The sequence below is a fragment of the Amphiprion ocellaris genome, chromosome 3 (genome assembly GCF_022539595.1).
Source record: "Amphiprion ocellaris isolate individual 3 ecotype Okinawa chromosome 3, ASM2253959v1, whole genome shotgun sequence".
Classification (NCBI taxonomy): Eukaryota; Metazoa; Chordata; class Actinopteri; family Pomacentridae; genus Amphiprion; species Amphiprion ocellaris.
In genome coordinates this window covers 37,794,977-37,818,536 of record NC_072768.1, presented here as the reverse complement: position 1 = coordinate 37,818,536, position 23,560 = coordinate 37,794,977, and the positions used below count along the sequence as shown (strand labels likewise).

General features: G+C 37.2%; 2 protein-coding genes across 3 annotated transcripts; one reads left to right on the top strand and one right to left on the bottom strand.

The window, feature by feature from the left end:
- Positions 1 to 831: 831 nt before the first annotated feature.
- On the bottom strand, positions 832 to 5,585 carry pdf (peptide deformylase, mitochondrial). The gene is made up of 3 exons (XM_023262041.3): positions 5,463 to 5,585; positions 3,796 to 4,432; positions 832 to 1,288 (listed from the first exon to the last, which is right to left on the bottom strand). The coding sequence occupies exons 2-3, from the start codon at positions 4,406 to 4,408 to the stop codon at positions 1,131 to 1,133; spliced, it is 771 nt and encodes a 256-aa protein (XP_023117809.2). The 5' UTR covers positions 4,409 to 4,432; positions 5,463 to 5,585; the 3' UTR covers positions 832 to 1,130.
- Positions 4,908 to 19,414, top strand: LOC111563117 (mucin-2). 2 transcript variants are annotated; one of them, XM_023262039.3, is made up of 8 exons: positions 4,908 to 5,064; positions 6,066 to 6,225; positions 8,363 to 8,586; positions 8,667 to 8,768; positions 9,697 to 9,798; positions 11,702 to 11,815; positions 13,865 to 13,973; positions 15,594 to 19,414. In XM_023262039.3, the coding sequence occupies exons 2-8, from the start codon at positions 6,132 to 6,134 to the stop codon at positions 18,167 to 18,169; spliced, it is 3,321 nt and encodes a 1,106-aa protein (XP_023117807.2). In that variant the 5' UTR covers positions 4,908 to 5,064; positions 6,066 to 6,131; the 3' UTR covers positions 18,170 to 19,414. The 2 variants fall into 2 exon arrangements, with proteins under 2 accessions (XP_023117807.2, XP_023117806.2); XM_023262038.3 differs by having other exon boundaries at positions 4,917 to 5,064; positions 6,063 to 6,225.
- The last annotated feature ends 4,146 nt before the right edge of the window (positions 19,415 to 23,560 follow it).

Here is a 23,560-nt window from a genome sequence, read left to right as displayed (position 1 = left end):
ACACACTGCAGACACACACCACATGACATTTACACTCCCACTGAGCTGCACTGAACATTCATCAACTTCCTGTCCTCAGCTGTCCTCAGACCACTTTAATGTTCCACTTCATGGAGCTCATTTTAACGGCTTCTCAATCACGATGGCTGACAAATTCAGCGTTCATATTTTCTACATAATTCATTCTGTGACATTTCTCTTTCTTCATGGTTGTTCATTTTCCTATTTTTACTGCAGGACTTAATATTGCAGTGAAAAATGAGCCCACAGTGAAGGAAAATGTGATACAAATAAATGAAAAAAAATTCAGGAACTCTAAAAACAGGAAGAATCATCGGATTTACAACTGTTTGATGGTCCTTGAAGGCATCACAGGTAATTCCATCTGGAAAATGGCCCAAACCTAACTATAGAATATGTATTTTTACCTGTTATATGTTAATATACCTTCACTGTGGGCTCATTTTTAGCCCTGTCATCTATTTATTTTTTTTAGCCTGTAGAAAAAGGAAAAATCATTGCATTTTTTTAAACTTTTACCAGTTGTTAAAGGCATCACAGACAATTCCATCTTGAAAATTACACAAATCTAATTATAAAATATGTATTTTTACCTGTTATTTGTTAATATACCTTCACTGTGGGCTAAAAACGAGCTCACAGTGAAGAAAAAATGTGACAAAAGCAAACACCTGGAATTTGCTGCTTGGGGTTCAGAGGGTTAATCAAGCTGAGGGTCAGAGGATCAGACCAGCTACAGAAATGTCATCTAGAAGACCAGAACATGTTTTATTACAGTGATTACTCAGAAGAAGTGCTACAAAGTGAAGATAGAGTTTTGGCAATGTCATTTTAATTAGTCGTAATATTTCAATATGTTGAATGAAAACCAAGTTTGAACAATAGCAATAATTTAGACGACGTTGTTTTCCTGGATCATGTCTGAACTTGTTCCAACACGTCCTGTCTTCATGGTGGCCTGGAGGACGAGGCGAGCACGTCTGAGGTCCACGGAAGATCATTTTTCTCTGTCAGCTTCCATTTTAAGGAGGTTTTCTGCGATCACAGCATCGTTTAAAGATCAGTTCACGGTGATTCAGCAGCTAAAACCGTCTGAGGGTCCGCCTGCTCTACTCGTTGTGCTTCTGCCAGTTGATGTTGATGAAGGTCTTGCTGTCCATGCGGTCGATGTAGAGGACGCCGTCCAGGTGATCCATCTCGTGCTGCAGGATCCGAGCCGACCAGCCGCTGGCCTGCCACGACACGGGTTCACCTTTTTCATTCAGACCTGCAGGATGAGGCAAAAAGAGATGAATGCATTAAATTAGATGCAGTGGAATGCAAAATATCTGGCAGAAAAGCTTTAATAAGGGCTGAATAAATGCGAAGATACAAAAACTACGAGCAATAAGTAATGATAAGAAAGGTACAAATGAAGCAGGGGTCTGTGAGTCCTCAGCCTGGCTACTAAAGTACAATCCATCTTCCTGTCAAATCAGAATCACGCCGCCAGGTTCATTTGTCATTGTGCTGTTTTAAATCAGTAACAAAAATGAGAAAACTGGCTCCTTATTCTATTAATCTATTCTCCATAAACATTTCAAATCAAATCTATCAAAGTGAGAAACACAGCTTGTTTTTTTGGTTTGGTGTCATCTCATTTTTTTCAGTTTTAAACCAACACTATCCAAAAAACTAACAGACAAAAGACAAAGCAACAATGAAAAAAACAGAACAGGCCCATTTTTCATTTTCCCGCATTAAACCAATAACAAGAAATAACGGCCCATTTAAATTTTTTTTCTGTTTTAACAAACACAACCCTAAATAAAAAACAGGCCCATTATTTGTATCCCAATCTGAACCAACAACGAAAACCCCAGAAAACGGAACAATTTTTCATTTTTCAAGAAGGAAAAACAGGCCCAACTGCATTTAATTTAAAATTATCTTTAAACCAGCAATAGAAAAAAACTGAAAATGCTTATTTTTCATGTTTCCATTAAAAAAAATAAATAACTTGCCTATTTTAAAAACAAAAGTAAAAAATTGCCCACTTTTAATTTCATTTTAAACCAACAACACAAAATTTCTCAGGGCCAATTTTCTCAGTTTTTTTTTTTTTTGTTTTTTTTTTTGATTTGGTGTGATACTATTTTGAATTATTTGGTTTTGGTATTTGACAGGAAAACACAACATACTTTAGCATCCGCTCTTATAATTGTTTGGTGGTCCTTCAAGGCATCATATGCAGTTCCAGCTTGAAAATTACCCAAATCTAAGCATAGAATACATATTTTTACATATTATATATTAATATTCCTACCTTATGGGCTAAAAATCAGCTGATGATGAAGAAAAATGTGACAGTGGCAAAGAAAAAACATCCAGAAACTGTAAAAACAGGAAAAATCTTTGGATTTATAACTTTTTGATGGTCCTTGATGGCCTCAGGCAGTTCTAGTGTGAAAATTACCCAAATCTAAGCATAGAATTTGTATTTTTACCTGTTATATATTAATATTCCTAAATTATGGGCAAAAAATGTGACAGGAGCAAAGAAAAAAACATCCAGAAACTAACAACAGGAAAAATCATTGCATTTTTCAACTTTTTAACAATCCTTGAAAGCATCACATGCAGTTCTGTCAGGAAAATTTCCCAAATCTAAGCATGGAATATGTATTTTTACCTATTATATACTAATATACCTATGTGACAGGAGCAAAGAGAAAAAAATCCTCTCTGAGAAAATCTTTAGCATCTTAACCCTCCTGTTGTCTTCATTTACAGGCACCAAAAAATATTGTTTCCTTGTCTGAAAAAAATCCCAAAATTCAGCAAAGATTCCCCAAATTTCTGAAGATTTGCAAAACCTTCAGGAAAAAAACTCCTAAATTCCTTAAACACTTCCCTTAAAAGTTTTATTTGAAAAAAATCCCCCAAATTTAGCAAGAAAATTCTTGGAAATATTTTCAAAAAATGAGTAAAAACCTTCCAAAAAATGCTAAAAATAAGTGATTCCATATATATCAGTAAAACTTCGAATATTCTCTTAAGAATATTGACATAAAAATCAATTGATTTTTCTGTGAATGTTCTTAATGATTTTCTTTTAAAAAATATATTTCTTTTTTCCCACCAAAATGTGACAAAATGTTGAAAATGTGGACATCAGAAATTTCACGGTGAAGATATATTTTTTTCCACATATTCAAACTTTACATTTGCAAAACCTTAAGTAGAAAATTTCCAAAAATTCCTTGAAAAGTGACCAAAAATCTTCCAAAAAATTCCTAAAAATATCTAAAGTGATTCCATATATATCAGTAAAACTTCTAATATTCTCTTAAGAACGTCCACATAAAAATCAACCAAAATCCAGCAAAATTTGCTGGATTTTCATTGATTTTTTTTAGTGAATGTTCTTAAGAAACATTTTTAACATTTCTTTTTTTCACCAAAAAATGTTCAAAGATTTCCCAAAAATATTGAAAATGTGGACATCAGAAGTTTCACTGTGGAAATATTTTTTTTCCCCACATTTTCAAACTTTAAAACGGGTCAATTTTGACCCGCAGGACGACACGAGGGTTAAAACTTAATTTCTTGCCTTGTGGTGAATATTTATGCACTAATTGTTTCTTTTCTGCATCAGTTTATGGTAGAAATGTGTTCATCAGTGTAAATTTAAAGACAAAGTTCAGGCACAGTGAGTAAACACTACACTGCTAGAGGTGAGGCACCCTGAAATCTACTGAAACAAACACAGAAGTGAAATGTGAGCGTATTTACCCGACACCTCCACAGACAGGTAGCGAGGAACCGTGGCAGAGAACCCAGAGATGCTCTCACAGGCCTCCTGAAACCGAAGCGTCCGTCCGTCCAGCACCCTCAGCTGGGGGTTAACGAACACCCTGAGCGGCTGCACCGACAGACCTCGGGCCTCCCTGGACGACGGAGAGACGTCCTCCAGCATCCTCTCCGGATACTCCAGGGCCAGGATCCGCAGCGGCACCCCGATCTGAGGCGCACTCAGCCCGACGCACTCCAGCCTCCTCATCACCTTCACCAAGGTGCCGATGACCTTCTGGACCTCCGGAGCCGTCACGGCTGCAGGGTCGACGGCCGCCGCCTGAGAGCGGAGAACCGGGTCGCCCACCTGGCAGACGTGGCCGTACGGAGGGCTGGGAGGGGAGATGATCTTCCGCTTCACGTACTGGAGGTACGATCTCACTTTGACGTTGCTGGACAGGTGGCGTTCACAGGAGGAGACGTGAGGAAGACGACTGGAGGCTGCCGGTGTTCCGCTCACAGACTGGAAACCCCAGGGAGGAGATCTGGATGCATAAAGTCTGAACCCGGACCAGGAGAGTCTGAGCAGAGATGCAGAGGATTTAGAGTTCATGGTGGAACTGCAGGAGGGACGATGCTGCCAGAAATCACACAAAACAACGACACACAGTTAGATTAGGACGTTATTTTTATTATTTATTCACAGAACAGCTTCTGTAGACAAAAATGCATTTGTTATTCTGGGCTTTGTCAAACACCGATCCACATTTTTCAGCTTTTTCTGACCAAACAACTAATAAAATACTCAACAGTTTAATTAACAATAAAAACAATTAATAGTTGCATCATTATTATTATTCTAAATCTGCAAAATGACCAGCAACTACAGTTAACACATTTATTTATTTAAAAGTACAGTAATTCATTCTGAAAATTATGTGACAAGGCGATAACAAACCAAAATGATTAGGATCCTTTAAAACAATTTTTGATAATCTAAAGAGATTCTTTAACACTACTAAAGCTGGATGAAAACATTATACCATATTAATGAACAAACAAGAAATAATAAAAAGCCATTCCAAGATGTAAAACTCCATTTCCCAAGATGCACCTGTGTTTCCTCAAAACAAAGATGACGGCCAACGGCGGTCAGAGTCGGGTAGTAACTTTGGAAACGGGTTTAAAATCTTCTTCATTAGTCAAACAGCGGAATTATTTTTATCCTTATGATTGGGAGATTCTTTAAGGATTCCAGAAATATCTGCGGTAAGTGTTTTTAAGACGGGATTCAGTCTTTTTAATCACCGGATAACTTAACGGTTAGTTTTGTGATCTGAATCTGTGTTAATAGCGGAAAGACAAAAGCTAAGCCAGCCTTAGTAGCTCTGCAGCACTTTAATTAGTTTACTACACTATTAAACCACACTCAAACAACTTTAAATACATTCTATAGTATTCCCGCCGCCCGGTTTGACGGTTTACTACTAACTCCACCCGCCGGAACATCCACGGAACTCTGAAACAGGCGCTCCCATTCAGCAGCTACCACAAGCTACGAAGCTAAGCAGCTAGCGCGTTGCTTCACTTTTAGTTAAAATTCGCTGTTTTTGCTACGATCTAAATGTAGTATCAGATTAAATAAAGGCGTGGCTCATCTCCGTTACCTTATAAAGGTGTGTTCGGTCCCGTGACACCTGAAAACAGCCTCATATTCAGGGAGGAGAGGTCGGAGAGGAGACGGGCACGGAGCTTCATCCACTTCCGGATTAACACCGCTGAGCTACATAGTCAACTTCACAATAAAAGTTTGCATGGGCTTTTATGGGTCATTATATTTGGGCTGCATGATACTGGGGAAAACTGACATATGATTATTAGATTTAATTTTTAATTTGACGTGGTCTGCATTTATTGTATGTGCTTTGGTAAGACTGAAAATAGGAGCTATTCCTCAACATGTTCTCTGATGTTTGAAATTTAAATTAATATGTATGAATATTCTGCCTGAGTAACACTAATTCACAAATGGTTCATATTTTTACTGCACTAAAACTCTCAAATTAACTTCATAATTATTTAAAGTCGAGTCACTAGATTTAAATCATTCCTTTTTAGGCGACCTGCTTCTTTAACGACTTTTAGTTTGACAGCAGCTGCTCAGCGTGAACAGGAAGTACTTTGCAGCGTTTTCAAACACCGAACCGGTTTCGGATCCGAGGGTTTGTTCAGCGCTTCTTGTCCTCAACTTGCCGGTACATGTCCAGCAGGTCGGGTGGTTATAAGGAGACCCGGCGGGAGGACCGGCGGAGCTTCAGACCGACACCGAGCCGCCGATGGAAGCAGAGCTGCCGGCTGGAGGCTGCCGGAAGTTCCCGGTGTGGATCATCGAGCATGTGTGGGCTCACAGGATGATGGACATCCAAGAAGGTTGGTTTATCTGTCTTATCTTTACTTTGCACTTGTTAACAATAATTTTACTTAATTTTTGAGCACTTTTCTTTGTGTTCTGTGGAGATCTACGTGTCTATTGAAAGCCAAATTAATTTTTATTATGAATTTGTTTTTAGTGAATTTTTACTTTCATGCACCAAACTCTCCAGTTTTATTCCTGTTTATATTATTTTTAAAAATCACAGAGGGGGTTTGTGCATAAATACTTCACAGTCTGATTTACAGAACGTTTAATTCCTAAAAATATAGTGAAAATGCATTTTATTTTCTGACTGATCACAATATTTGCTGATTTATGCAACGATAGAAAGAAATATGTAAAAACAGGAAAATAAAACATGAGTTTTGAAGCTGGTTTTATACAACTTTTAGATTTTTTTCTTCTGGAAATAATGGAAATTGTTTAGAAAAAAAACTTGTAATGTAACTTCACACCACACTATTTAGTGTAAGTAATCAAGTAGGGACGTCTAATGATGATATTTGTTTGTTTTCTTTATTGTTAGTTTTATTTCTGCTTTCTTCAGGCATTAAATGACATAAATAAGTATTAAAACAGTAAGATATTGTGTTAGAAATGTTATTGATGAATTGGAATTAGCCAGAATTGAATATATAATTCTATTGTCATTGTTATAGAACAACACAACCCAATATTCCCGCTCTTAGAATTAGCAGCATCGATATTAAAACACAAAAGCATCACAAAAAATGCGCTAAAATAGGAGATTTCACTGTAATAAAAGAACACAAATACTGTAATGAATACATTCAAGATTTTTCTGTTCATAGTGCAAATTATCACAAATGTTAAAGTGAGAACAGTGCAGTGAATTTTAACAATTTTTATGCCTTTTTTTTAACTTATAATGTTGTCTCCAAAATTATTCATGCATCTTTAAATAGTCTTTTTTTTGGTTGTTTAATTTTAGAAAATGCAGCTTTTATCCTATCCTGAATGGTTCTAGTAATTTCTCCCATGTTCTAGTACAGGGGTGTCAACTCATTTTAGTTCAGGGGCCACATTCAGCCCAATTTCATCTCCAGTGACCAGTAAAATCACAGCATAATAACCTATAAATAGCAACAACTCCAAATATTTCCCTTTGTTTTAGTGCAAAAAAAGTGCATTCTGAAAGTGTTCACATTTCAAGAATTATCTTTTTACAAAATATCATGAACAAATTTTCTTAAGAAAAATAAATTCAACTTCAACAACATTCAGCCTCAGTTTATCATTTCCACATTATAACTTCCAGATCACAGAGTGTCTACAAAGGAACACAACATTCAGTCACTGGTCTCTGGTACCGAACAATATAGTATTTGACTTTATGATCAAAATGACAAAAGTCAGACAAAAAAAATTACAAAAACGAGACACAAAGCAACAAAAAATGAGACAAACGACACAAGCGAGACAAAAAAGACACAGAACGACAAAAACTTTGACAAAAAACAAAAAAAAAACCAAAAAACAAAATGACAAAAATAAAACAAAAAGCACAAGCGAGACAAAAAGGAAACACAAAATGACAAAAACAAGAAACAAATGACAAAAGTCAGACAAAATATTACAAAAACGAGACACAAAATGACAAAAGAACAATGAACAATCTAGTATTTTACTTTATGATCAAAACAACTTGTCATGGTTTTATTAATTTACAATCTGCAATTAATGTCTTCTCTGGAATTTTTACACTTTACAAAGTCGGGCCGGATTGGACCCTCAAGAGGACCGCTTTTGGCCCACGGGCTGCATGTTTGACACCCCTGCTCTAAAGGGTTCTAATACTCTGTAAACAGCTGATGCAGTAGTTCTCTAGTCGGTTTCTAGTCCCAAATAAAACCAAAGTGAGTCCATCACTGACCTGCAGTGTCTTATTAAATGTCATCGTAGATGTCAGATAAAATCTAAAGTTTCTTCTGGCTCGAATTGAAATAATTAAAAATCTCCAGCTGCAAAGAGACAAAGTGCAACAACATAACCCCTAAATGTGCGTTCTGGATATTTTAAAGACGTGTTATAGAAGATAAATGTCTTTGAAGCTGATTTTGCCTTTAATAAAACAAACCAGTAACATGTTGTCCTCATGTTGTTCCTCTTCAGTGCTCGACCCCTGCAGCTGGCCAGATGTGGACTCTCAGCCTCTGAGCCTGGAGGACTCGTGGAGGCTGCGAGTCGCTTCGGCCCGAGTTTATTCCATCGTGAAGAGTCGAGACGTGCAGCACTTTGAGACGGCGCTGAGGTTCCTGGAGGCTACGTTCAGACTTCTGCCCCGACTGGTGGCTGCCATCAAACACATGAAGATCATGTTCGGCCTCAAGACCATGGTACGGAAATATGAGGAGTTTGTTTATTCTAAAAACATTTAAGCATCTTATAAAAACCTTCTGCTTCCTGTCTCCTGCAGGTTATTATGTGGATGCTGAAGCAGCGCAGAGGAATGGTTGAAACTGTGTCTAAAATCGTCCAGTTCTTCCCAACCAAGCTGCCCCAGTACCAGGACCAGTGTGTGAGTGTCCAACACTGGAATATTACAGTTTATTTGTTTTCTTCTGGAAAATATTTACATGATAGAAGCATGACCAATCAGGAAACACATGAAGTGATAGTTTAGGAAGCAAACATGGAGGTCTGCATCCATGATTGTTTGGAAAAGTCTCAGTTTCTGCACGTCCAGAAAAAAACTAAACTCTGAGCACAGCTAGGTCACCATGGCAACTGATGCTGTGCAGCTAGATCACCATGGTAACCGATGCTGTACAGGTAGATCACCATGGTAACTGATGCTGTGCAGCTAGATCACCATGGTAACTGATGCTGTACAGCTAGATCACCATGGTAACTGATGCTGTGCAGCTAGATCACCATGGTAACTGATGCTGTACAGCTAGATCACCATGGTAACTGATGCTGTGCAGCTAGATCACCATGGTAACTGATGCTGTGCAGCTAGATCACCATGGTAACTGATGCTGTACAGCTAGATCACCATGGTAACTGATGCTGTGCAGCTAGATCACCATGGTAACTGATGCTGTGCAGCTAGATCACCATGGTAACTGATGCTGTGCAGCTAGATCACCATGGTAACTGATGCTGTACAGCTAGATCACCATGGTAACTGATGCTGTGCAGCTAGATCTCCATGGTAACTGATGCTGTACAGCTAGATTACCATGGTAACTGATGCTTCACAGCTAGATCACCATCTTATCAGTTAAATAGCTTTTTGTAATGTTTATTGCAGTAAGGTGTAGCAGATGTTAAATAAAACTGCATCACTTGACCTTTCCCATGATGCAAATTACTTCTCTGTTCGTATAATGCGCAAGATAAGAGCTTAAAAGTAGTGAAATTCCCCTGAAAATAGCCTCATATTGTTCACATGTAGATCCATCAGTGATTCTCTGTTTTGTGTTTTTTTTCTTCTGTCACAGAGTCAACGTGAAATGTTCCTCATGAGGAAGAACCATGAGGACTTTAAGGGTTTTGCACAAACACTGGCGATGGACAAGAACAGACTGGAGGATTATATGAAGGTTAGTTACCTCTGTCTGGTTTACAGCTGTGGGAGTAGATGTTTAAAGTGTTGTGTGTTCACATGATATGACTTTTCCTAATACGTGTGCTAAAAAGCAAGTAATTACACTGTGAAGAATGAGTAAATAAAATGTCAGTCTGTGTCTATTCTGACACAATGTAGGTACATTTAGTGAAGTTGTCTTGTCATATTTGCCACTCATCCGATTCTACTGATGTTAGAGCCTCAAAAGTTTGTGAAATGTCGACCAAAGACTGTATTTTAGTAGAAACATGGATCCATCCATTTATATACACTTACAGGAACTTTATGGAGACACAGTACCAACCTGAATTTTCCATGTTCAAGAACCAATACCTAAACATTTTGTTTTTGTTAGATCCAATGATCTGCTGGAAATTATTCCATCTGTGTTTTCACCAAATTTCATGTCTGTAGGAATTTTATTTCTGGAGATATTAAAACTTTAGAGTAGTATTCCAAGATTTTCTCTGTCTGAAAAAATACTAAAATTCTCAGAATTCAGCCAGAATTATTTACAAAATTTCTACATTTTCTAAGGGTCCTACATAAATAATAAGATGGTGGAACAACTCTGCTAATTTGAAAAGACCCAGACACATTTTCAGAAAACACTGCAAAAAGTCCCCCAAAATAACCCAAAACTTATTGAAATAATGTTCAAAATCTGAATAAAATTCACTCATTCCAGACTGACTTTATAATGCCAGAGAAATCAGAGTAAATATCGGTAAACAAGTCTTTTTTTGGAGTTTGAAGCAAAGTTAGTAGAATTAAATCACCTTTATACCACCTCATTTCATCATGTCAGGGCCATAATTGGCCGTTTAAACAAGAATTTTATGTTTTTAAATCAGTTTTGTTTGTTTAAAAAAAAAAAAAACTACAGTGATGCACAAAATGAAACTAAAACTAGTGTTTTTCTTCTAAATATCTGTGAATCTACCAAACCCAGTAGTCAGAGGACAAACGGTTGGTCTCAGAAGTGGGATTTAACACAAGATTCAGAGGGAAGTTTATGATTATACCTGCAAATATTTTTCCATTTGGTTTCTGTCAAATATTTCCACATTAACCATCTTAAAAAATTTGATTAGATTCTTTTAGTATTGTTTGTTTTCATCATTAATCCTGCTGTAATTAGCTTCATGACAGAATTATGAGAGAACAACAGGTCAGTTTCATCCCCAAATTTAAATTGCAGCTTTTAACTGCGAGTCTTTTTCTGTCCAGCAGGGGGCGCTGCAGATCCACAGTTATAATAAATCTTCACATGTAGAGCTGCTTACAAACATTAGAAAAAGTAACTGAAAGTGTGCCAACCAGCTTTATAAAAGTCCTAAAATCAGCTCCTCCTTCACCTGCAGTACAGGAAGAAGTACTTAGATCTTGTACTGAAGTAAAAATACTCGTACCACAGTGTAGAACTACTCCGGTATAAGGAAAAATCATGTTTGAAGTTAAATTTCTGGAAAAATACAAAAGTGTGAGCATCAAAACGCACTTAAAGCACCAAAAATAGACAGTCATGATGCAGGAGGGCATATTTTAGAATAATGTATACTATATTACTGGATTATAATTTTTAATACACTAATCTTTATCTTAATCTATAGTATTACGATCATTTTATTGTTAATTGGATGTTTTTCTATTAAAATGTACTTATAGAAGTAACTAAAGTTGTCAAATCTGTGCAATTGGGTAAAAATGTAGTGAAGTAGAAGAACTAAGTAGCAGAAAAATGAAAAACAAATTGTAATTATTTGTATTTTTCTGATGCACAATACTTGAATAAATGTATTTCCCAGCACTAAAAGGAGCTTATTAATGCTGCAGTGCTTTCATTGCAGTAATCTGATGCGTTTTATTTGTTTCAGGACCAGATGGAGGATCAGTACGGAGAACATTACGCCCAGAAAGTAGAAGACCGACTGCTGCTTTATCTGCAGCAGCTGGAGGCGGTTTTACCCGGAGACACTTACATCGACACGGTAAGAAAAGCAATGTTAGCTTTAATCCAGGGCAAAATGATAATCAGGGTTATTCTCATCAATACTGAGATAATATAAACTAGTTTTATTTCACTTTTAAATAAACAGAACGCTGCTTTCTCTTCAGTTTTGTGCTAACGTCCTGCTAATGTAGAAATAAAGTAATCTCCTTGTGGTTAAATATGAATTAAACTGAATTTAAAACTCCTCACAGGCTGATCAACAGACACTACAATTTACAGATGTTCCCTAAACGTCTCACGTTCAGGCTAAGCTAGTTAGCCGTGCACAAAGAAGCTTCTAGTCTCCACAGCACAAACGAGTATAACCAATAAATGTATAAAAATAGAGAAATAAGGCATTTTAATGTTAATTTATCTGAGCTGTAGCCAGGTACCTACACTGGTTGTTTTCTAACAGAGAACCATTTTATACATCAAAATCAGTGTTTATTTACATGTGAGAAGCCAAAACTGTGATCGGCATTTGATTCTTCAATCTTGCTGTGAAAACCTTGCATTTTTTAAATTATGCGCTTGAAACTAGAGGTGAATCGAGTGTTTTAGTGTAGATTAATAATTTCTTTAGCGTCAGAGAGGCCCCTAGTAGAGCTGTAATGATTCATCAGTTAGCGGTTATCTATTAAATTAACTATTTTGATAATTTATTAATCAATTTGAGCGATTTTTTTTTTTTAAGAGAAAATTTGAAATCTTCCAATCACAACTTCTTAAATTGCAAAATTTTCCGGTTTCTTTCCTCTATTGTGGCAGTAAATTTGTAAATTAAATCAAATAAATGTGAAGTCCAACATTTAACTCTGGAATATAGTGAAATAGAATTATAAAGTAACAGAAAATTTCCTCTCTATTGTCATCTTAGTGTTGTGTATTTTATTTGTTCTATTTCTTACAGATGCTTTTGTCATTTTGTCTTCCTTTTATGTCATTTTGCATCATGTTTCACCATGCTGAATGTATCTTCCAACAACTTGCTCCTCTGCATTTATTTATTGATGCAGTAGCTTTGATTTTCCTCTCAGTCTCTCCTGTCGTCTCAGTTTTTTTGTCGTTTTGTCTTGTTTATGTTATTTTATTTCACGTTTTTGTTTCTTTGTCTTCCTTTAATGTCATTTTGCGTCTTATTTATAAAATAAAAATACTCAAGAATTTTTTTTTTTTAAATTTCTGTAATTAACCCTCCTGTTGTCCTCATTTATGGGCACCAAACAATAATGTTTCCCTGTCTGTAAAAAAATCGAAAAATTCAGCAAACAAAATCCCCAAATTACTGAAAATTTGCAAAACCTTCAGGAAGAACATTCCAATAATTCCTTAAAAGTTTCCCTTAAAAGTTTCATTTTAAAAAATCCCTCAAATTTGGTAAGAAAATTCTTGTAAATATTTTCAAAAATGAGTAAAAATCTTCCAAAAATTCGTAAAAATATCTAGATTGATTACATACATATTAGTAAAACTTTTAATATTTTCTTTAAGAACATTCACATAAAAATCAACCAAAATCCAGTGAATTTTGGGGGTTTTTTTCGCTTTTTTTGTGAATGTTCTTAAGAAACATTTTTAACATTTCTTTTTTTTTTTCCACCTAAAATGTTCAGAGATTTCCCAAAAATGTTGAAAATGTGGACATCAGATGTTTCACTGTGAAAATATTTTTTTCCCCACATTTTCAAACGTTAAAAACGGGTCAATTTTGACCCACAGGACGACACAAAGGTTAAGTACAATACTTTAATAAATGGATTTTCCACCACTAAAAGGAAAACTGAGCATCTTTTGGTAGACGTTTGTCACTTTTGTTATTTGAGAAACAACATTTTTCACCACTTTGTGACATTTTATAGACCAAATGATCAATAAATCAGAGAAATAATCAACAGATTGATCAACAGTGAAACTATGCGTTAGTTGCAGCCTCCGTGTCCATCTTCTCTCTGAGTCTGGGCACATTAGAACATGAAGAAAAGCAGAAATATGAGCAGTTTAACGTGACGTTCCTCGCCAATACGTTTATCGTTGAGTGACTCAGATACTGAAGAAACAAAGTCCTGTGACGGAGGAGGAGAAGCTGCTCCTGGAGGTGATCAACTCCGACTCCTCGACCATCGCCACGACTCTGAAGAAACTGCTGCACTGTGGTAAGAAAACTGCAGAAAATTCTATTTAAACCACGATTCAGTGTTTTAAAAAAGCAATGAAAAGAAGATGTTTCTGTGGTAGAATCGTACCTGTTTTCAAAGCAATTTAATAAGAGCATCACTGTGTATTTATAATATTCTTTTGTGCCAACGTCATGAGTGAAATCTGACTATCTGAACTTTACATGTTATATTAGAACAAAAAGCTTGTGAACAATTGGTGATGATATGAGAGAACCAGCTTGTTATTTGGATGATAAATCAGGCAGCAGAATTTGTAGTTGGTGAGTAGAGTTGGTAATTAATAATTAATGCTTCAACAGCAAAAATAAATGTAAATAATTTTTTTTCTATTTGTACTTTTTAGTTTAAATCAGTTAAACTGCAGTTAATTAACACCCTTAGATTTGCACTTCTTCAGAAATTGGGAAAAAAAAGTATTTATTATGCACAAATTTGTTCCAAGTGTCCACACACTGAAAGAAATGGTGACTCTACATAATATGGCTATTTTACCACTTACATTTTTAGTCTACACTGCCTACACTTCATCCGAAAACTCTCCGATTTTTTATTACATGACTTTTCTTCACAGCTGAGTCATTAATGGCTTCTCACTTGTGTTGAGGAGCGCAGAATTTTTTTTATTTTTACAGACTCTGCTTAATGCAAGCAGTTAATTTTGGTGATTTTTTAAATGAGACAAGTAGAATAAAGAAAGCAATGTTAATGAAATATCACAACATGCTGTACACATCAATGCAGCATATACAGAGATCGTTATTAGTAAAACACTAACAGGAAACTTTTTTTCCATAACAAGTACTTTTACTGATGATACTTGAAGCAAATTTAGCTCATAAAACTAATAATACTGTTACTTAAATGATTTTTATGGCCGCTCATCATCAGTAGAAAGATGTTTCTCCATGCTGAATGTATCTCCAACAACTTTCTCCTCTGTTCACTGTTTCTGAGCCATGCTGCATTTATTTATTGATCCAGTAGCTTTGGTTTTCATCTCAGTCTCTCTGTGGAAACACTGCCTGCAGTTCAACCTGAAAATTCTCTGAACTTGAGTCAGTCATGGCTTTTTAGTTTCACCGTGAAATGCAGAATTTTTTTATTTTTACAAAATGTGGTGCAAATGGTTTTATTTTTTATTATTTAAAAAAAATAAGACAGAAAATTGATAAAATAGCAAAAATATCATGATTTGAAAGACTGTCGGAAAGTTGAAAATGAGGCAGTTTCGTTTAAAGGTTTAATATTCTGTGCAGCCACTGAAACATCTAGAATAAAATGATTTTGATAACATAACAATAATGATTTTAAGGGTGAATTTGATTCCATTTCTTTGACAGAACTGCTGCAAGTCAGATATGATTTGTTCAAGAACTGCCAAAAAGCTGACGACCCTTTATTTGTCTTTTAATATTTTCTGCCACTAATAAATGGTATAATTTAGATGATTTCTTTCTTCTTTTTTTTAAAGAGAACAACTTTCTGGCTGGGTTTGCAGTTGAAACGGTTAAAATATCTCACCCTTTAGAACCATGTTTCTTATCTTTCCATCGTTACCTTCACTAATCAAACTATGATGCCTTTCCGTTCATTTAGATGTTGCCTCCTGCCGTCCGGCCACTCAGGCACTAGGATGTGGGCAGAAAGGAGTGGAAACCTGTCAGATATCAGAGTCTGCTCGTTGTGGCAGCTCCCCGAAGGGTCATCTAGAGTCAGGAGAAACCAAAACTCCCCAGCCAGACGTTGGACCAGAGGACAGCCCTCTTTTGTTGGAGAGTTCTTCAGACGCTGGAGGACAACCAGGAGAGGATGCTGAGGTTGTCGAAAAAGCAGAAGGAGGAAGTAGTGACAATAAAAACAGCAGTGGAAGCAGTGAAGGTGTTCAGAAAACTGCCTCCTCTTCCCCTCAGTTCTGCTGTAAACATCAGCGCTGGGTGAAGAGCATCCTGAATCAATGTCCGGACGAATGCTCCGAAGAGCTGCAGCTTCAGGCCAACATCTCCTCATCTCCACTGCTGTTCCCGTCGTCCTCGTCCACCTCCTCATCTCAAGATCTAACCCCGTCCGACCTCGTCTCCTGTCCTCCTGATCGACCTCCTTCACAGACAGCAACTCAGACATCCGAACCAGCAAACCCCAGAGAGACGTCAAGCTCTGGATCTACAACGTCTGAAACTGAGCCTAGAAACCCTCTGCTGCCTAATCTGCTGTCGTTGGTAGTCCCACTGGTGGACATCGCCTCCTTGAAAGGGAGCTGCGCCATCTTTAAACCCCATCCAACATATCCAGATCGCTTTATCATCTGCAGACCGGCAGCTTCTGCTTCCAGTCCTCAGATACCAACTCTTGTAGCACCTTCTGCACCTGAAGACGTTCCTGCCTCCACTGATTATCCACTAACTCGACATACTTTCTCCAGAATGTCACCAAAGTTTGGACAGGAAGCCACTAGACATTTGCCGACTTTGACGAGGAAACCAGTCGATTCCTCCTCCAGTCCTCCGATATCAACTCCTGTAGCACCTGCCGCATCTCAGGACGTACCTACCTCCACCTACGATCAACCATCTCATCATAGTTTCTCCAGACTGTCACCAAAGTTTGGACATGCTAACAGCACACATTTGTCAGATTTAACACGGAAACAGGAAGCTTCTGCTGCCAGTCCTCAGATACCTGTAGCAGCTGCTGCACCCCAAGATGAATATACCTCCATCGGCTGTCCACCAACTCGACATACTTTCTCCAGATTGTCGCGAAAGTTCAGACAAGTAACCACCAGATCTTCACCAGTTTTGACAAGGAAACGGGCATCTTCTGCTTCTAGTCCTCCGTTACCAACTCCTGTAGCATCTCCTGCATCTGAGGACACTCCTGTTTCCACCGATTATCCCCCAACTCGACATACTTTCTCCAAACTGTCCCGAAAGTTTGGACAGGCCACCACCAGACATTCACAGGGTTTGAGAAAGAAACCGGTAGCTTCTGCTTCTGGTCCTCAAAAACTTCCAGCACCTCCTTCATCTGAGGCTCTATCCACATCCAGTGATTATCCATCAATTGGACATAGTTCCTCTAGACTGTCACCAAGGTTTGAACAAGCAACCAGCAAACATTCGTCAGTTTTGACAAGGAAACGGGTACTATCTGCTTCTAGTCCTCCAATACCAACTCCTGTAGCAGCTTCTGCATGTCAGGGTGTACGTACCTCCAACAACTATCAACCATCTCAACATAGTTTCTCTCGCTTGTCACGAAGGTTTAGACAGGTTACAACCAGATCTTCACCAATTTTGACAAGGAAATGGGTAGCTTCTGCTTCCAGTCCTCCAATACCAGTTCCTCTAGCATCTGAGGATGTAGCTCCCTCCACTGATTATCCACCAAGTTTCACCAGACCGTCACCAAAGTTTGGAAGGACTAGCACCAGACATTCGCCAGCTTTGATGAGGAAATGGGTATCTTCGTATTCGAGTTCTCTGATACCTCTAGTAGCTCCTGCATCTGAGGACGAATCTGGTTCCACCGATTCTCAACCAACTCGACATACTTCCTCCAGACTGTCACCAAAGTTTGGACAGACCACCATCCGACATTCAGTTTTAGCCTTAGCAGAGCAGTCTCCAAAAGACTCCAGTGCCTTTCAAATGACTTGTCCATCCTTATCCAGTCCTTCCACACATTATTCTTCTGGCTCTATGTCTCAATCATGGAGTTTGTCCTCAGTCTGGACCGCTAACACTTCATCTACCACATCTTCTCAACAACCTCAGAGCTCCATTGACTCTCAGACGTCTCGATCAGAAACACCGTCCAACGGCAAACGCAGAGCCCAACCGAGGTTGTCGCTGCCATGTCAGGCGGTGCTGCTGCAGTCGAAGCTGCTGCAGCCTTTCGTCCGTCTGACCAGGTTGAGCGTCAGCGAGTGCAAGCGAGCGAGCGACGGTAGAGCCTCAACTGGACATGAAGAGTCCATGGAACAAAGTAGCAATGAGGACGTCGAAAGTAGTCAGAAGGATGACGCTGATTCTTCATTTGACGTGAACTGGCTTTTCTCAAGCAGCAGCAGTGACGACTCAGTGGACAGCGACTCCGAGTACAGACCTCACATCAGTAAGAAAAGACTTCTCTTAGAGTACGAGAATGCCAGGACGCTGACCGGACATTTTTAACGCAATAATCCTGACGCAGATGCATCAGATTTGTGTTTTTAGAAAGGGTTTTTATCAACTCTGAACTTAACTGCTAACATGCACCCTGATACCCTGAGGACTTATAAGTGTAGCTCTAACATAAGTTGTGTTTTATATGCAGTTTGTAGCATCGCAGTAGAATAAGTTCGTGGAAATGGCGAAATTTGATTGTAACCAACTCCTTAAGACTGTTAGACTGTTTTTATCTCATAGATGGATAAAGTTTTGTTTGGTTCTTTTTCTTCTTCAATGTTTCTTTGGTGGTGGTTGTGTTTCCAAGTTTCTCTCCTCTATTTATTATTATTATTATTCTTATTATTATTATTATTATTATTATTATTGTTATTATTAGAGCTGCAAAGATTAATTGTAAACTATTAAATTATTCGCCAACTATTTTGATAATTGATTCCAGTGAAAAAGTCCAAATTTTCTGATTGCAGCTTTTTAAACGTGAATATATTCTGATTTCTTTCCTCCTCTATGACAGTAAACTGAATGTTTTTGGATATTTTTGGACTTTGGGAAACCCTGATCGGCATTTTCACCTTTTTCTGACATCTTACAGACCCAACAACTAATCAAGAAAATAATTACGAGTTGTGGTCCAAGTTTACAGTGAGTTTCTTTGCCTTGAAACAGCAGTTTTTTAAAATGAATATTATCAAAGTGGTGGTGATAATTCACCAAAACAGCAAAGTTATGAACAGTAAAATCAAAAATAATAAGCTAGGAGATGCTAATATGCTCTGACAGGATGATACAGTCATTGTTTTGCTTTTGTTTCTATGAAAAAAAAACTAGAAAAATGCAGCTTTAAAGCAAATTGTCTCCTACTAATTAATCAGGAAGATATTCAACAAACTCACCAACAGTCCGATAACTACCATCAGCTTTAACTTCCAGGTACATCTGGCAGCTGACTTTAGTGAAAAATCTCTCAAACGTCTGTTGCTGCATCTAAAAAGCCAAAATAAAAAGGCTAAATGCAGCTTTTTAAGCAGGTTACTGTACTTTATTGTACTGTTTTACATGGTGCTGATTATTGTGATGTAGCAGGTGTGTCGTGATGTTCTATTTTGCAATAACTGATGTTCTTAAAACAGGCTTGTGATGTGTTTTTTGTTGCTTGGTTGATGCAGAACTTGAGAACAGAACGTCGTGACACGAGAATTTTAGAATCTCTGATACTCAACAAAAAAATAAACTATTGAAATAAATGTTTGTCAGCGTCAATTCTTATTTAAAAACTTGGGATGGAGCTTTGAGTGGTAGAAAGATGCTGGAATGCACGTAACAAATATTTGAAAAATATTAACGTGTAACTTCAGGCATTTAAAATGAGTAATACTGTATCATAAAAAATTATTCCTTGTGCCAACTTTAATGTAAGTCGTTGTCATATTGTATGACGTATAAATCCTGCTCCTCCTTTATTTGACAAAAATTTAAAAAAAACAACATAGAAACCAATATGTCCAACATTTTTCTAAGTGTCCACTGATGTTACCAACATTGGAAAAATAAATGGAGGCTCCACATAATGTAGATATTTAACGGTTTCCAGCTTCTCCAGACTATTTCTCTCTACTCTGCTCATCCTCTGTAGAAAGATGTTTCTCCATGCTGAATGTATCTCCACCAACCTGCTCTTCTGTTCACTGTTCTGAGCCATGCTGCATTTATTTAATTCATCCAGTACGTTCTATGTTTCTTCAGTCTAAAACTGCCCAAAATTAGTTGACATTTCTTCAAACTGACTCAAGGATTGTCCAGAATAACTCAAAAATGTACAAATTTACTCAAAATGTGTTTGAAATGATAATGTTTGGGAACTGTTTGGTCGTTTTGGACATTTTTGAGTCCAGTTTTGAGTCTCACTGGTGTCCACAGGTGTTACAGGTGTGAAAAAACAAAAGTTGCCTTCACATACTACAGATATTTAACTGTTTAAAGATGTTTCTCCATGCTGAATGTATCTCCACCAACCTGCTCCTCTGTTCACTGTTTCTGAGCCATGATGCATTTATTTTATTCATCCAGTAGCTTTGATTTTCCTCTCAGTCTCTCCATGGAAACACTGCCTGCAGTTCAACCTGAAAACTCTGAATTTTTGAGTCAGTCATGGAGAATCAGTTGCAGCATAGAACTCATCTGATGTAATCTGAAGCTTAAATTTGTTGAACCTAAAATTTAAGTTTAATCCTAGTTAATGGTACACAGATGAGTAGTTCAAGGACTGTCAGAAAGTTGAATATTCAATGATTATTTCTGTTTTTATAATTTCTTGCTCTGGAAAATTGTCCTTTTTTTAACGATAACATCCCTTTCCGACCTGAATAAGACATTTTTTTCATCAGATGTTCTGTGGTTAGTATCCTATATTTCACACAGATAGATCCATGGAATAATTTTGATTTATACAATAAATAATGCAAATATAAACTGAAAGCTGTCAAAATGTTGATCACAGCGGATTCAGTCATGGTTTCTCAGTTTCACTGTGCAGTACTGAAGTGTTTTTATCCCAATTTATAGACCATAGAAAACTTATTTTTGGAGAATTTTGAAGTGAGATATTTAAGATAAAATCATTTTAAAGAAATATCACATTTTTAAGCTGTTGTTTTGGTTGTTTTTCTTGACATAACCACGTGTCAACCAAATTAGTTCAAAGACATTCAGAAAGTTGAACATTTTTCCTCTTTTTGCAGTTAGTGGCTGATATTTTGATAGATATTTTGGTGATTTTTAAAAAAAGAAAACATGTCTTTTAAACCAATGGTTTAATCACTTGTGTAACTTTAGAATCTCTTCTTACAAAAGGTTCATGGTCTTGTTCTTAAAGGGATCCACAGTAGCATATTTGTGCATCAAAATACGCTTTTCAGAAAAAAATCTAAATTAAAATTGTGTTTTATGACACCAAAAAGACCAAAATTCAGAAGAAATTGTCTTAACCCTCGTGTAGTCTGTGGGTCAAATTAACCCATTTAAAGTTTGAAAATGTGGAAAAATATATATTTTCACAGTGAAACTTCTGATGTCCACATTTTCAACATTTTTAGGAAGTTTTTGAACATTTTTTGGTGGAAAAAAAGAAATGTTAAAAAAATATTTCTTAAGAACGTTCACCAAAAAATCAACCAAAATCCAGCAAATTTCGCTGGATTTTGGTAGATTTTTTGGTGAATGTTCTTAAAAAAATATTAGAAGTTTTACTGATATATATGTAATCACTTTAGATGTTTTTAGGATTTTTTGGAAGATTTTTGCTCTTTTTTGAAAAATATTTACAAGAATTTTCTTGCCAAATTTGGGGGATTTTTAAAATAAATAAAACTTTGAAGAGACACTTTTAAGGAATTATTGGAATTTTCTTCCTGAAGGTTTTGCAAATTTTCAGAAATTTGGGGACATTTTTTTGCTGAATTTTTTGATTTTTTTCAGACAAGGAAACTATTTTTTGGTGCCTGTAAATGAAGACAGCAGGAGGATTAATGAAGTCATGTGGTGAGTGAAGACAGTAAAGTCACACTGGAACTGTGGACCCGCCCACTGAGAGTCCAGCCGTCTGTCCGTCTCCTTAATCAGCCAATCAGCTCAGCAGTTCGACATGAGTCCGACCGTCTGCAGATCAGTCATCAAACATCTGTACAAGTGTGTACAGACAAACAAGCAAAGGGTTGCCACTGGGGTCGCCTCTGTTTGCATATTGACTCAAAGAGAGCCGTGGATTCGTCCAGCCTCTGGAGGAGGTAAAACCAGGACATCGGCTACTTTGACCCCAGCATCGATTAGGAAATGTGGCCTTGAATGAAACAGTTCACAGAAAGTCGAACACAGGCCGAGCACAGGAAGTGTTACCTGGAACTGCAGCTGTTCATCTCAGCAGTTTGTTCTTTGGTTTTCTTGTGGGATCAGTGGAGGTCTGGGGAGAGATTCATGTTTCCTAGCAACGTCTGGGTCAGTTTGTGTCATGTCAGATTGTTATTTGGGACCCAAAATTACATTCTCTGAACTATTTTGGCAGAATTTTTGATAATTTAGCATGATTTCAGACCTGTGAATTTAGTTTATTTGCTGCCAACCCAAACATCTTACCTGAGAAGCCATTTTTGGAGTTTAATATCAGATATTTTTTAAAATTTGTTGAGGACTAATAGTAACTAATAAAAATAGTTCCCAGCAGATTTAAATGATTAAATGCCTCCAGCAGAGAAGAAATATTCAATGATTAGCCCTTTAGAAACTTACTTAAATAGATGATACAGACTCAGAGCATGATAAGTTTAATGTGAAGTATTATGACCCAGAAACATATTCCAATTGTATGCACACTGCATGGAACAGTTTGTACTTTCTGAGGGCAGCAGTAGTATGTACAGAAAGTACAATGTTTGCGATTTGGAACGCAGCCCAGTTGTTTGCCAACTGTGTTTTTTTTTTTTTTTTTTTTTAAACCTGGAAGATGAAGAAGAAACAAACAAAACTTCATCCATCTAGGGGAGAAAAACTGAGATGAGTCTACAGGAGTTTTGTTCTTTCATATTAGCGGGTGTCCGTCATGTTTTATGCTGTCTGAATGCCTTGCTGTGTTTCTGATTTCTCCCATATGTCTCCAGGTCTAGCCTCAATCTCTAACCTCCAATAATAGAGGCCAGAGTTGTCCAGTTGTGGAGCTGTTCCTGACCAAAGTTTTCCAGAAGTACAATTTAAGGGTTTCAAAGCAAAAATCATCCATAAATTTCTGTTTTATATGCAGTACAAGCCTGATTATAGTTGTATTGTAGTGTACATTCAGGCCAACCACACAAAGTGCTTCAAATCTTGTCTGGGATTTATTTTCATCGCTTTAAATTTCACTGAATATAAGCTAAACTACAGATATGGTGAACTTTATTCCTTAAAAATTGCGGTAATTCCAGCTAACTAAGTAAGAAAATGCTTGTTCCAGACACAAATACAGTAGAAACAAGCAGTAGAAACCTGCAGTTCATGGCACTGTGTGGCTGCTTTCTGCATTCTAGTGTTCAGAAGTCCACAACACTTGGACAGATTATGATTTTTTGGACACGTGGTCTTTTACATGGCAAAAAAATCAACAACTCCGTGGCCCCTTCAGTGTTTTTACTGCCCCAGTTTTCCCTCCATGCCATAACTCACAGAACCCTCCTGACCTTCACCCACATTATATCAAAAGGACTGTAAAATGAACCGATGCTGAGCTGGAAAACTCCATGAAGAAGCTGGATGTTATGTAAGGAGAAGTTTCCCACACATGTTATTCAAGTCTGACCTGCTTTTGTTTCTGTTTTTTTTTTTTTTTTTTTTTTTTAGCCTGCTCACTGTACCGAGTGTTTGAAACAC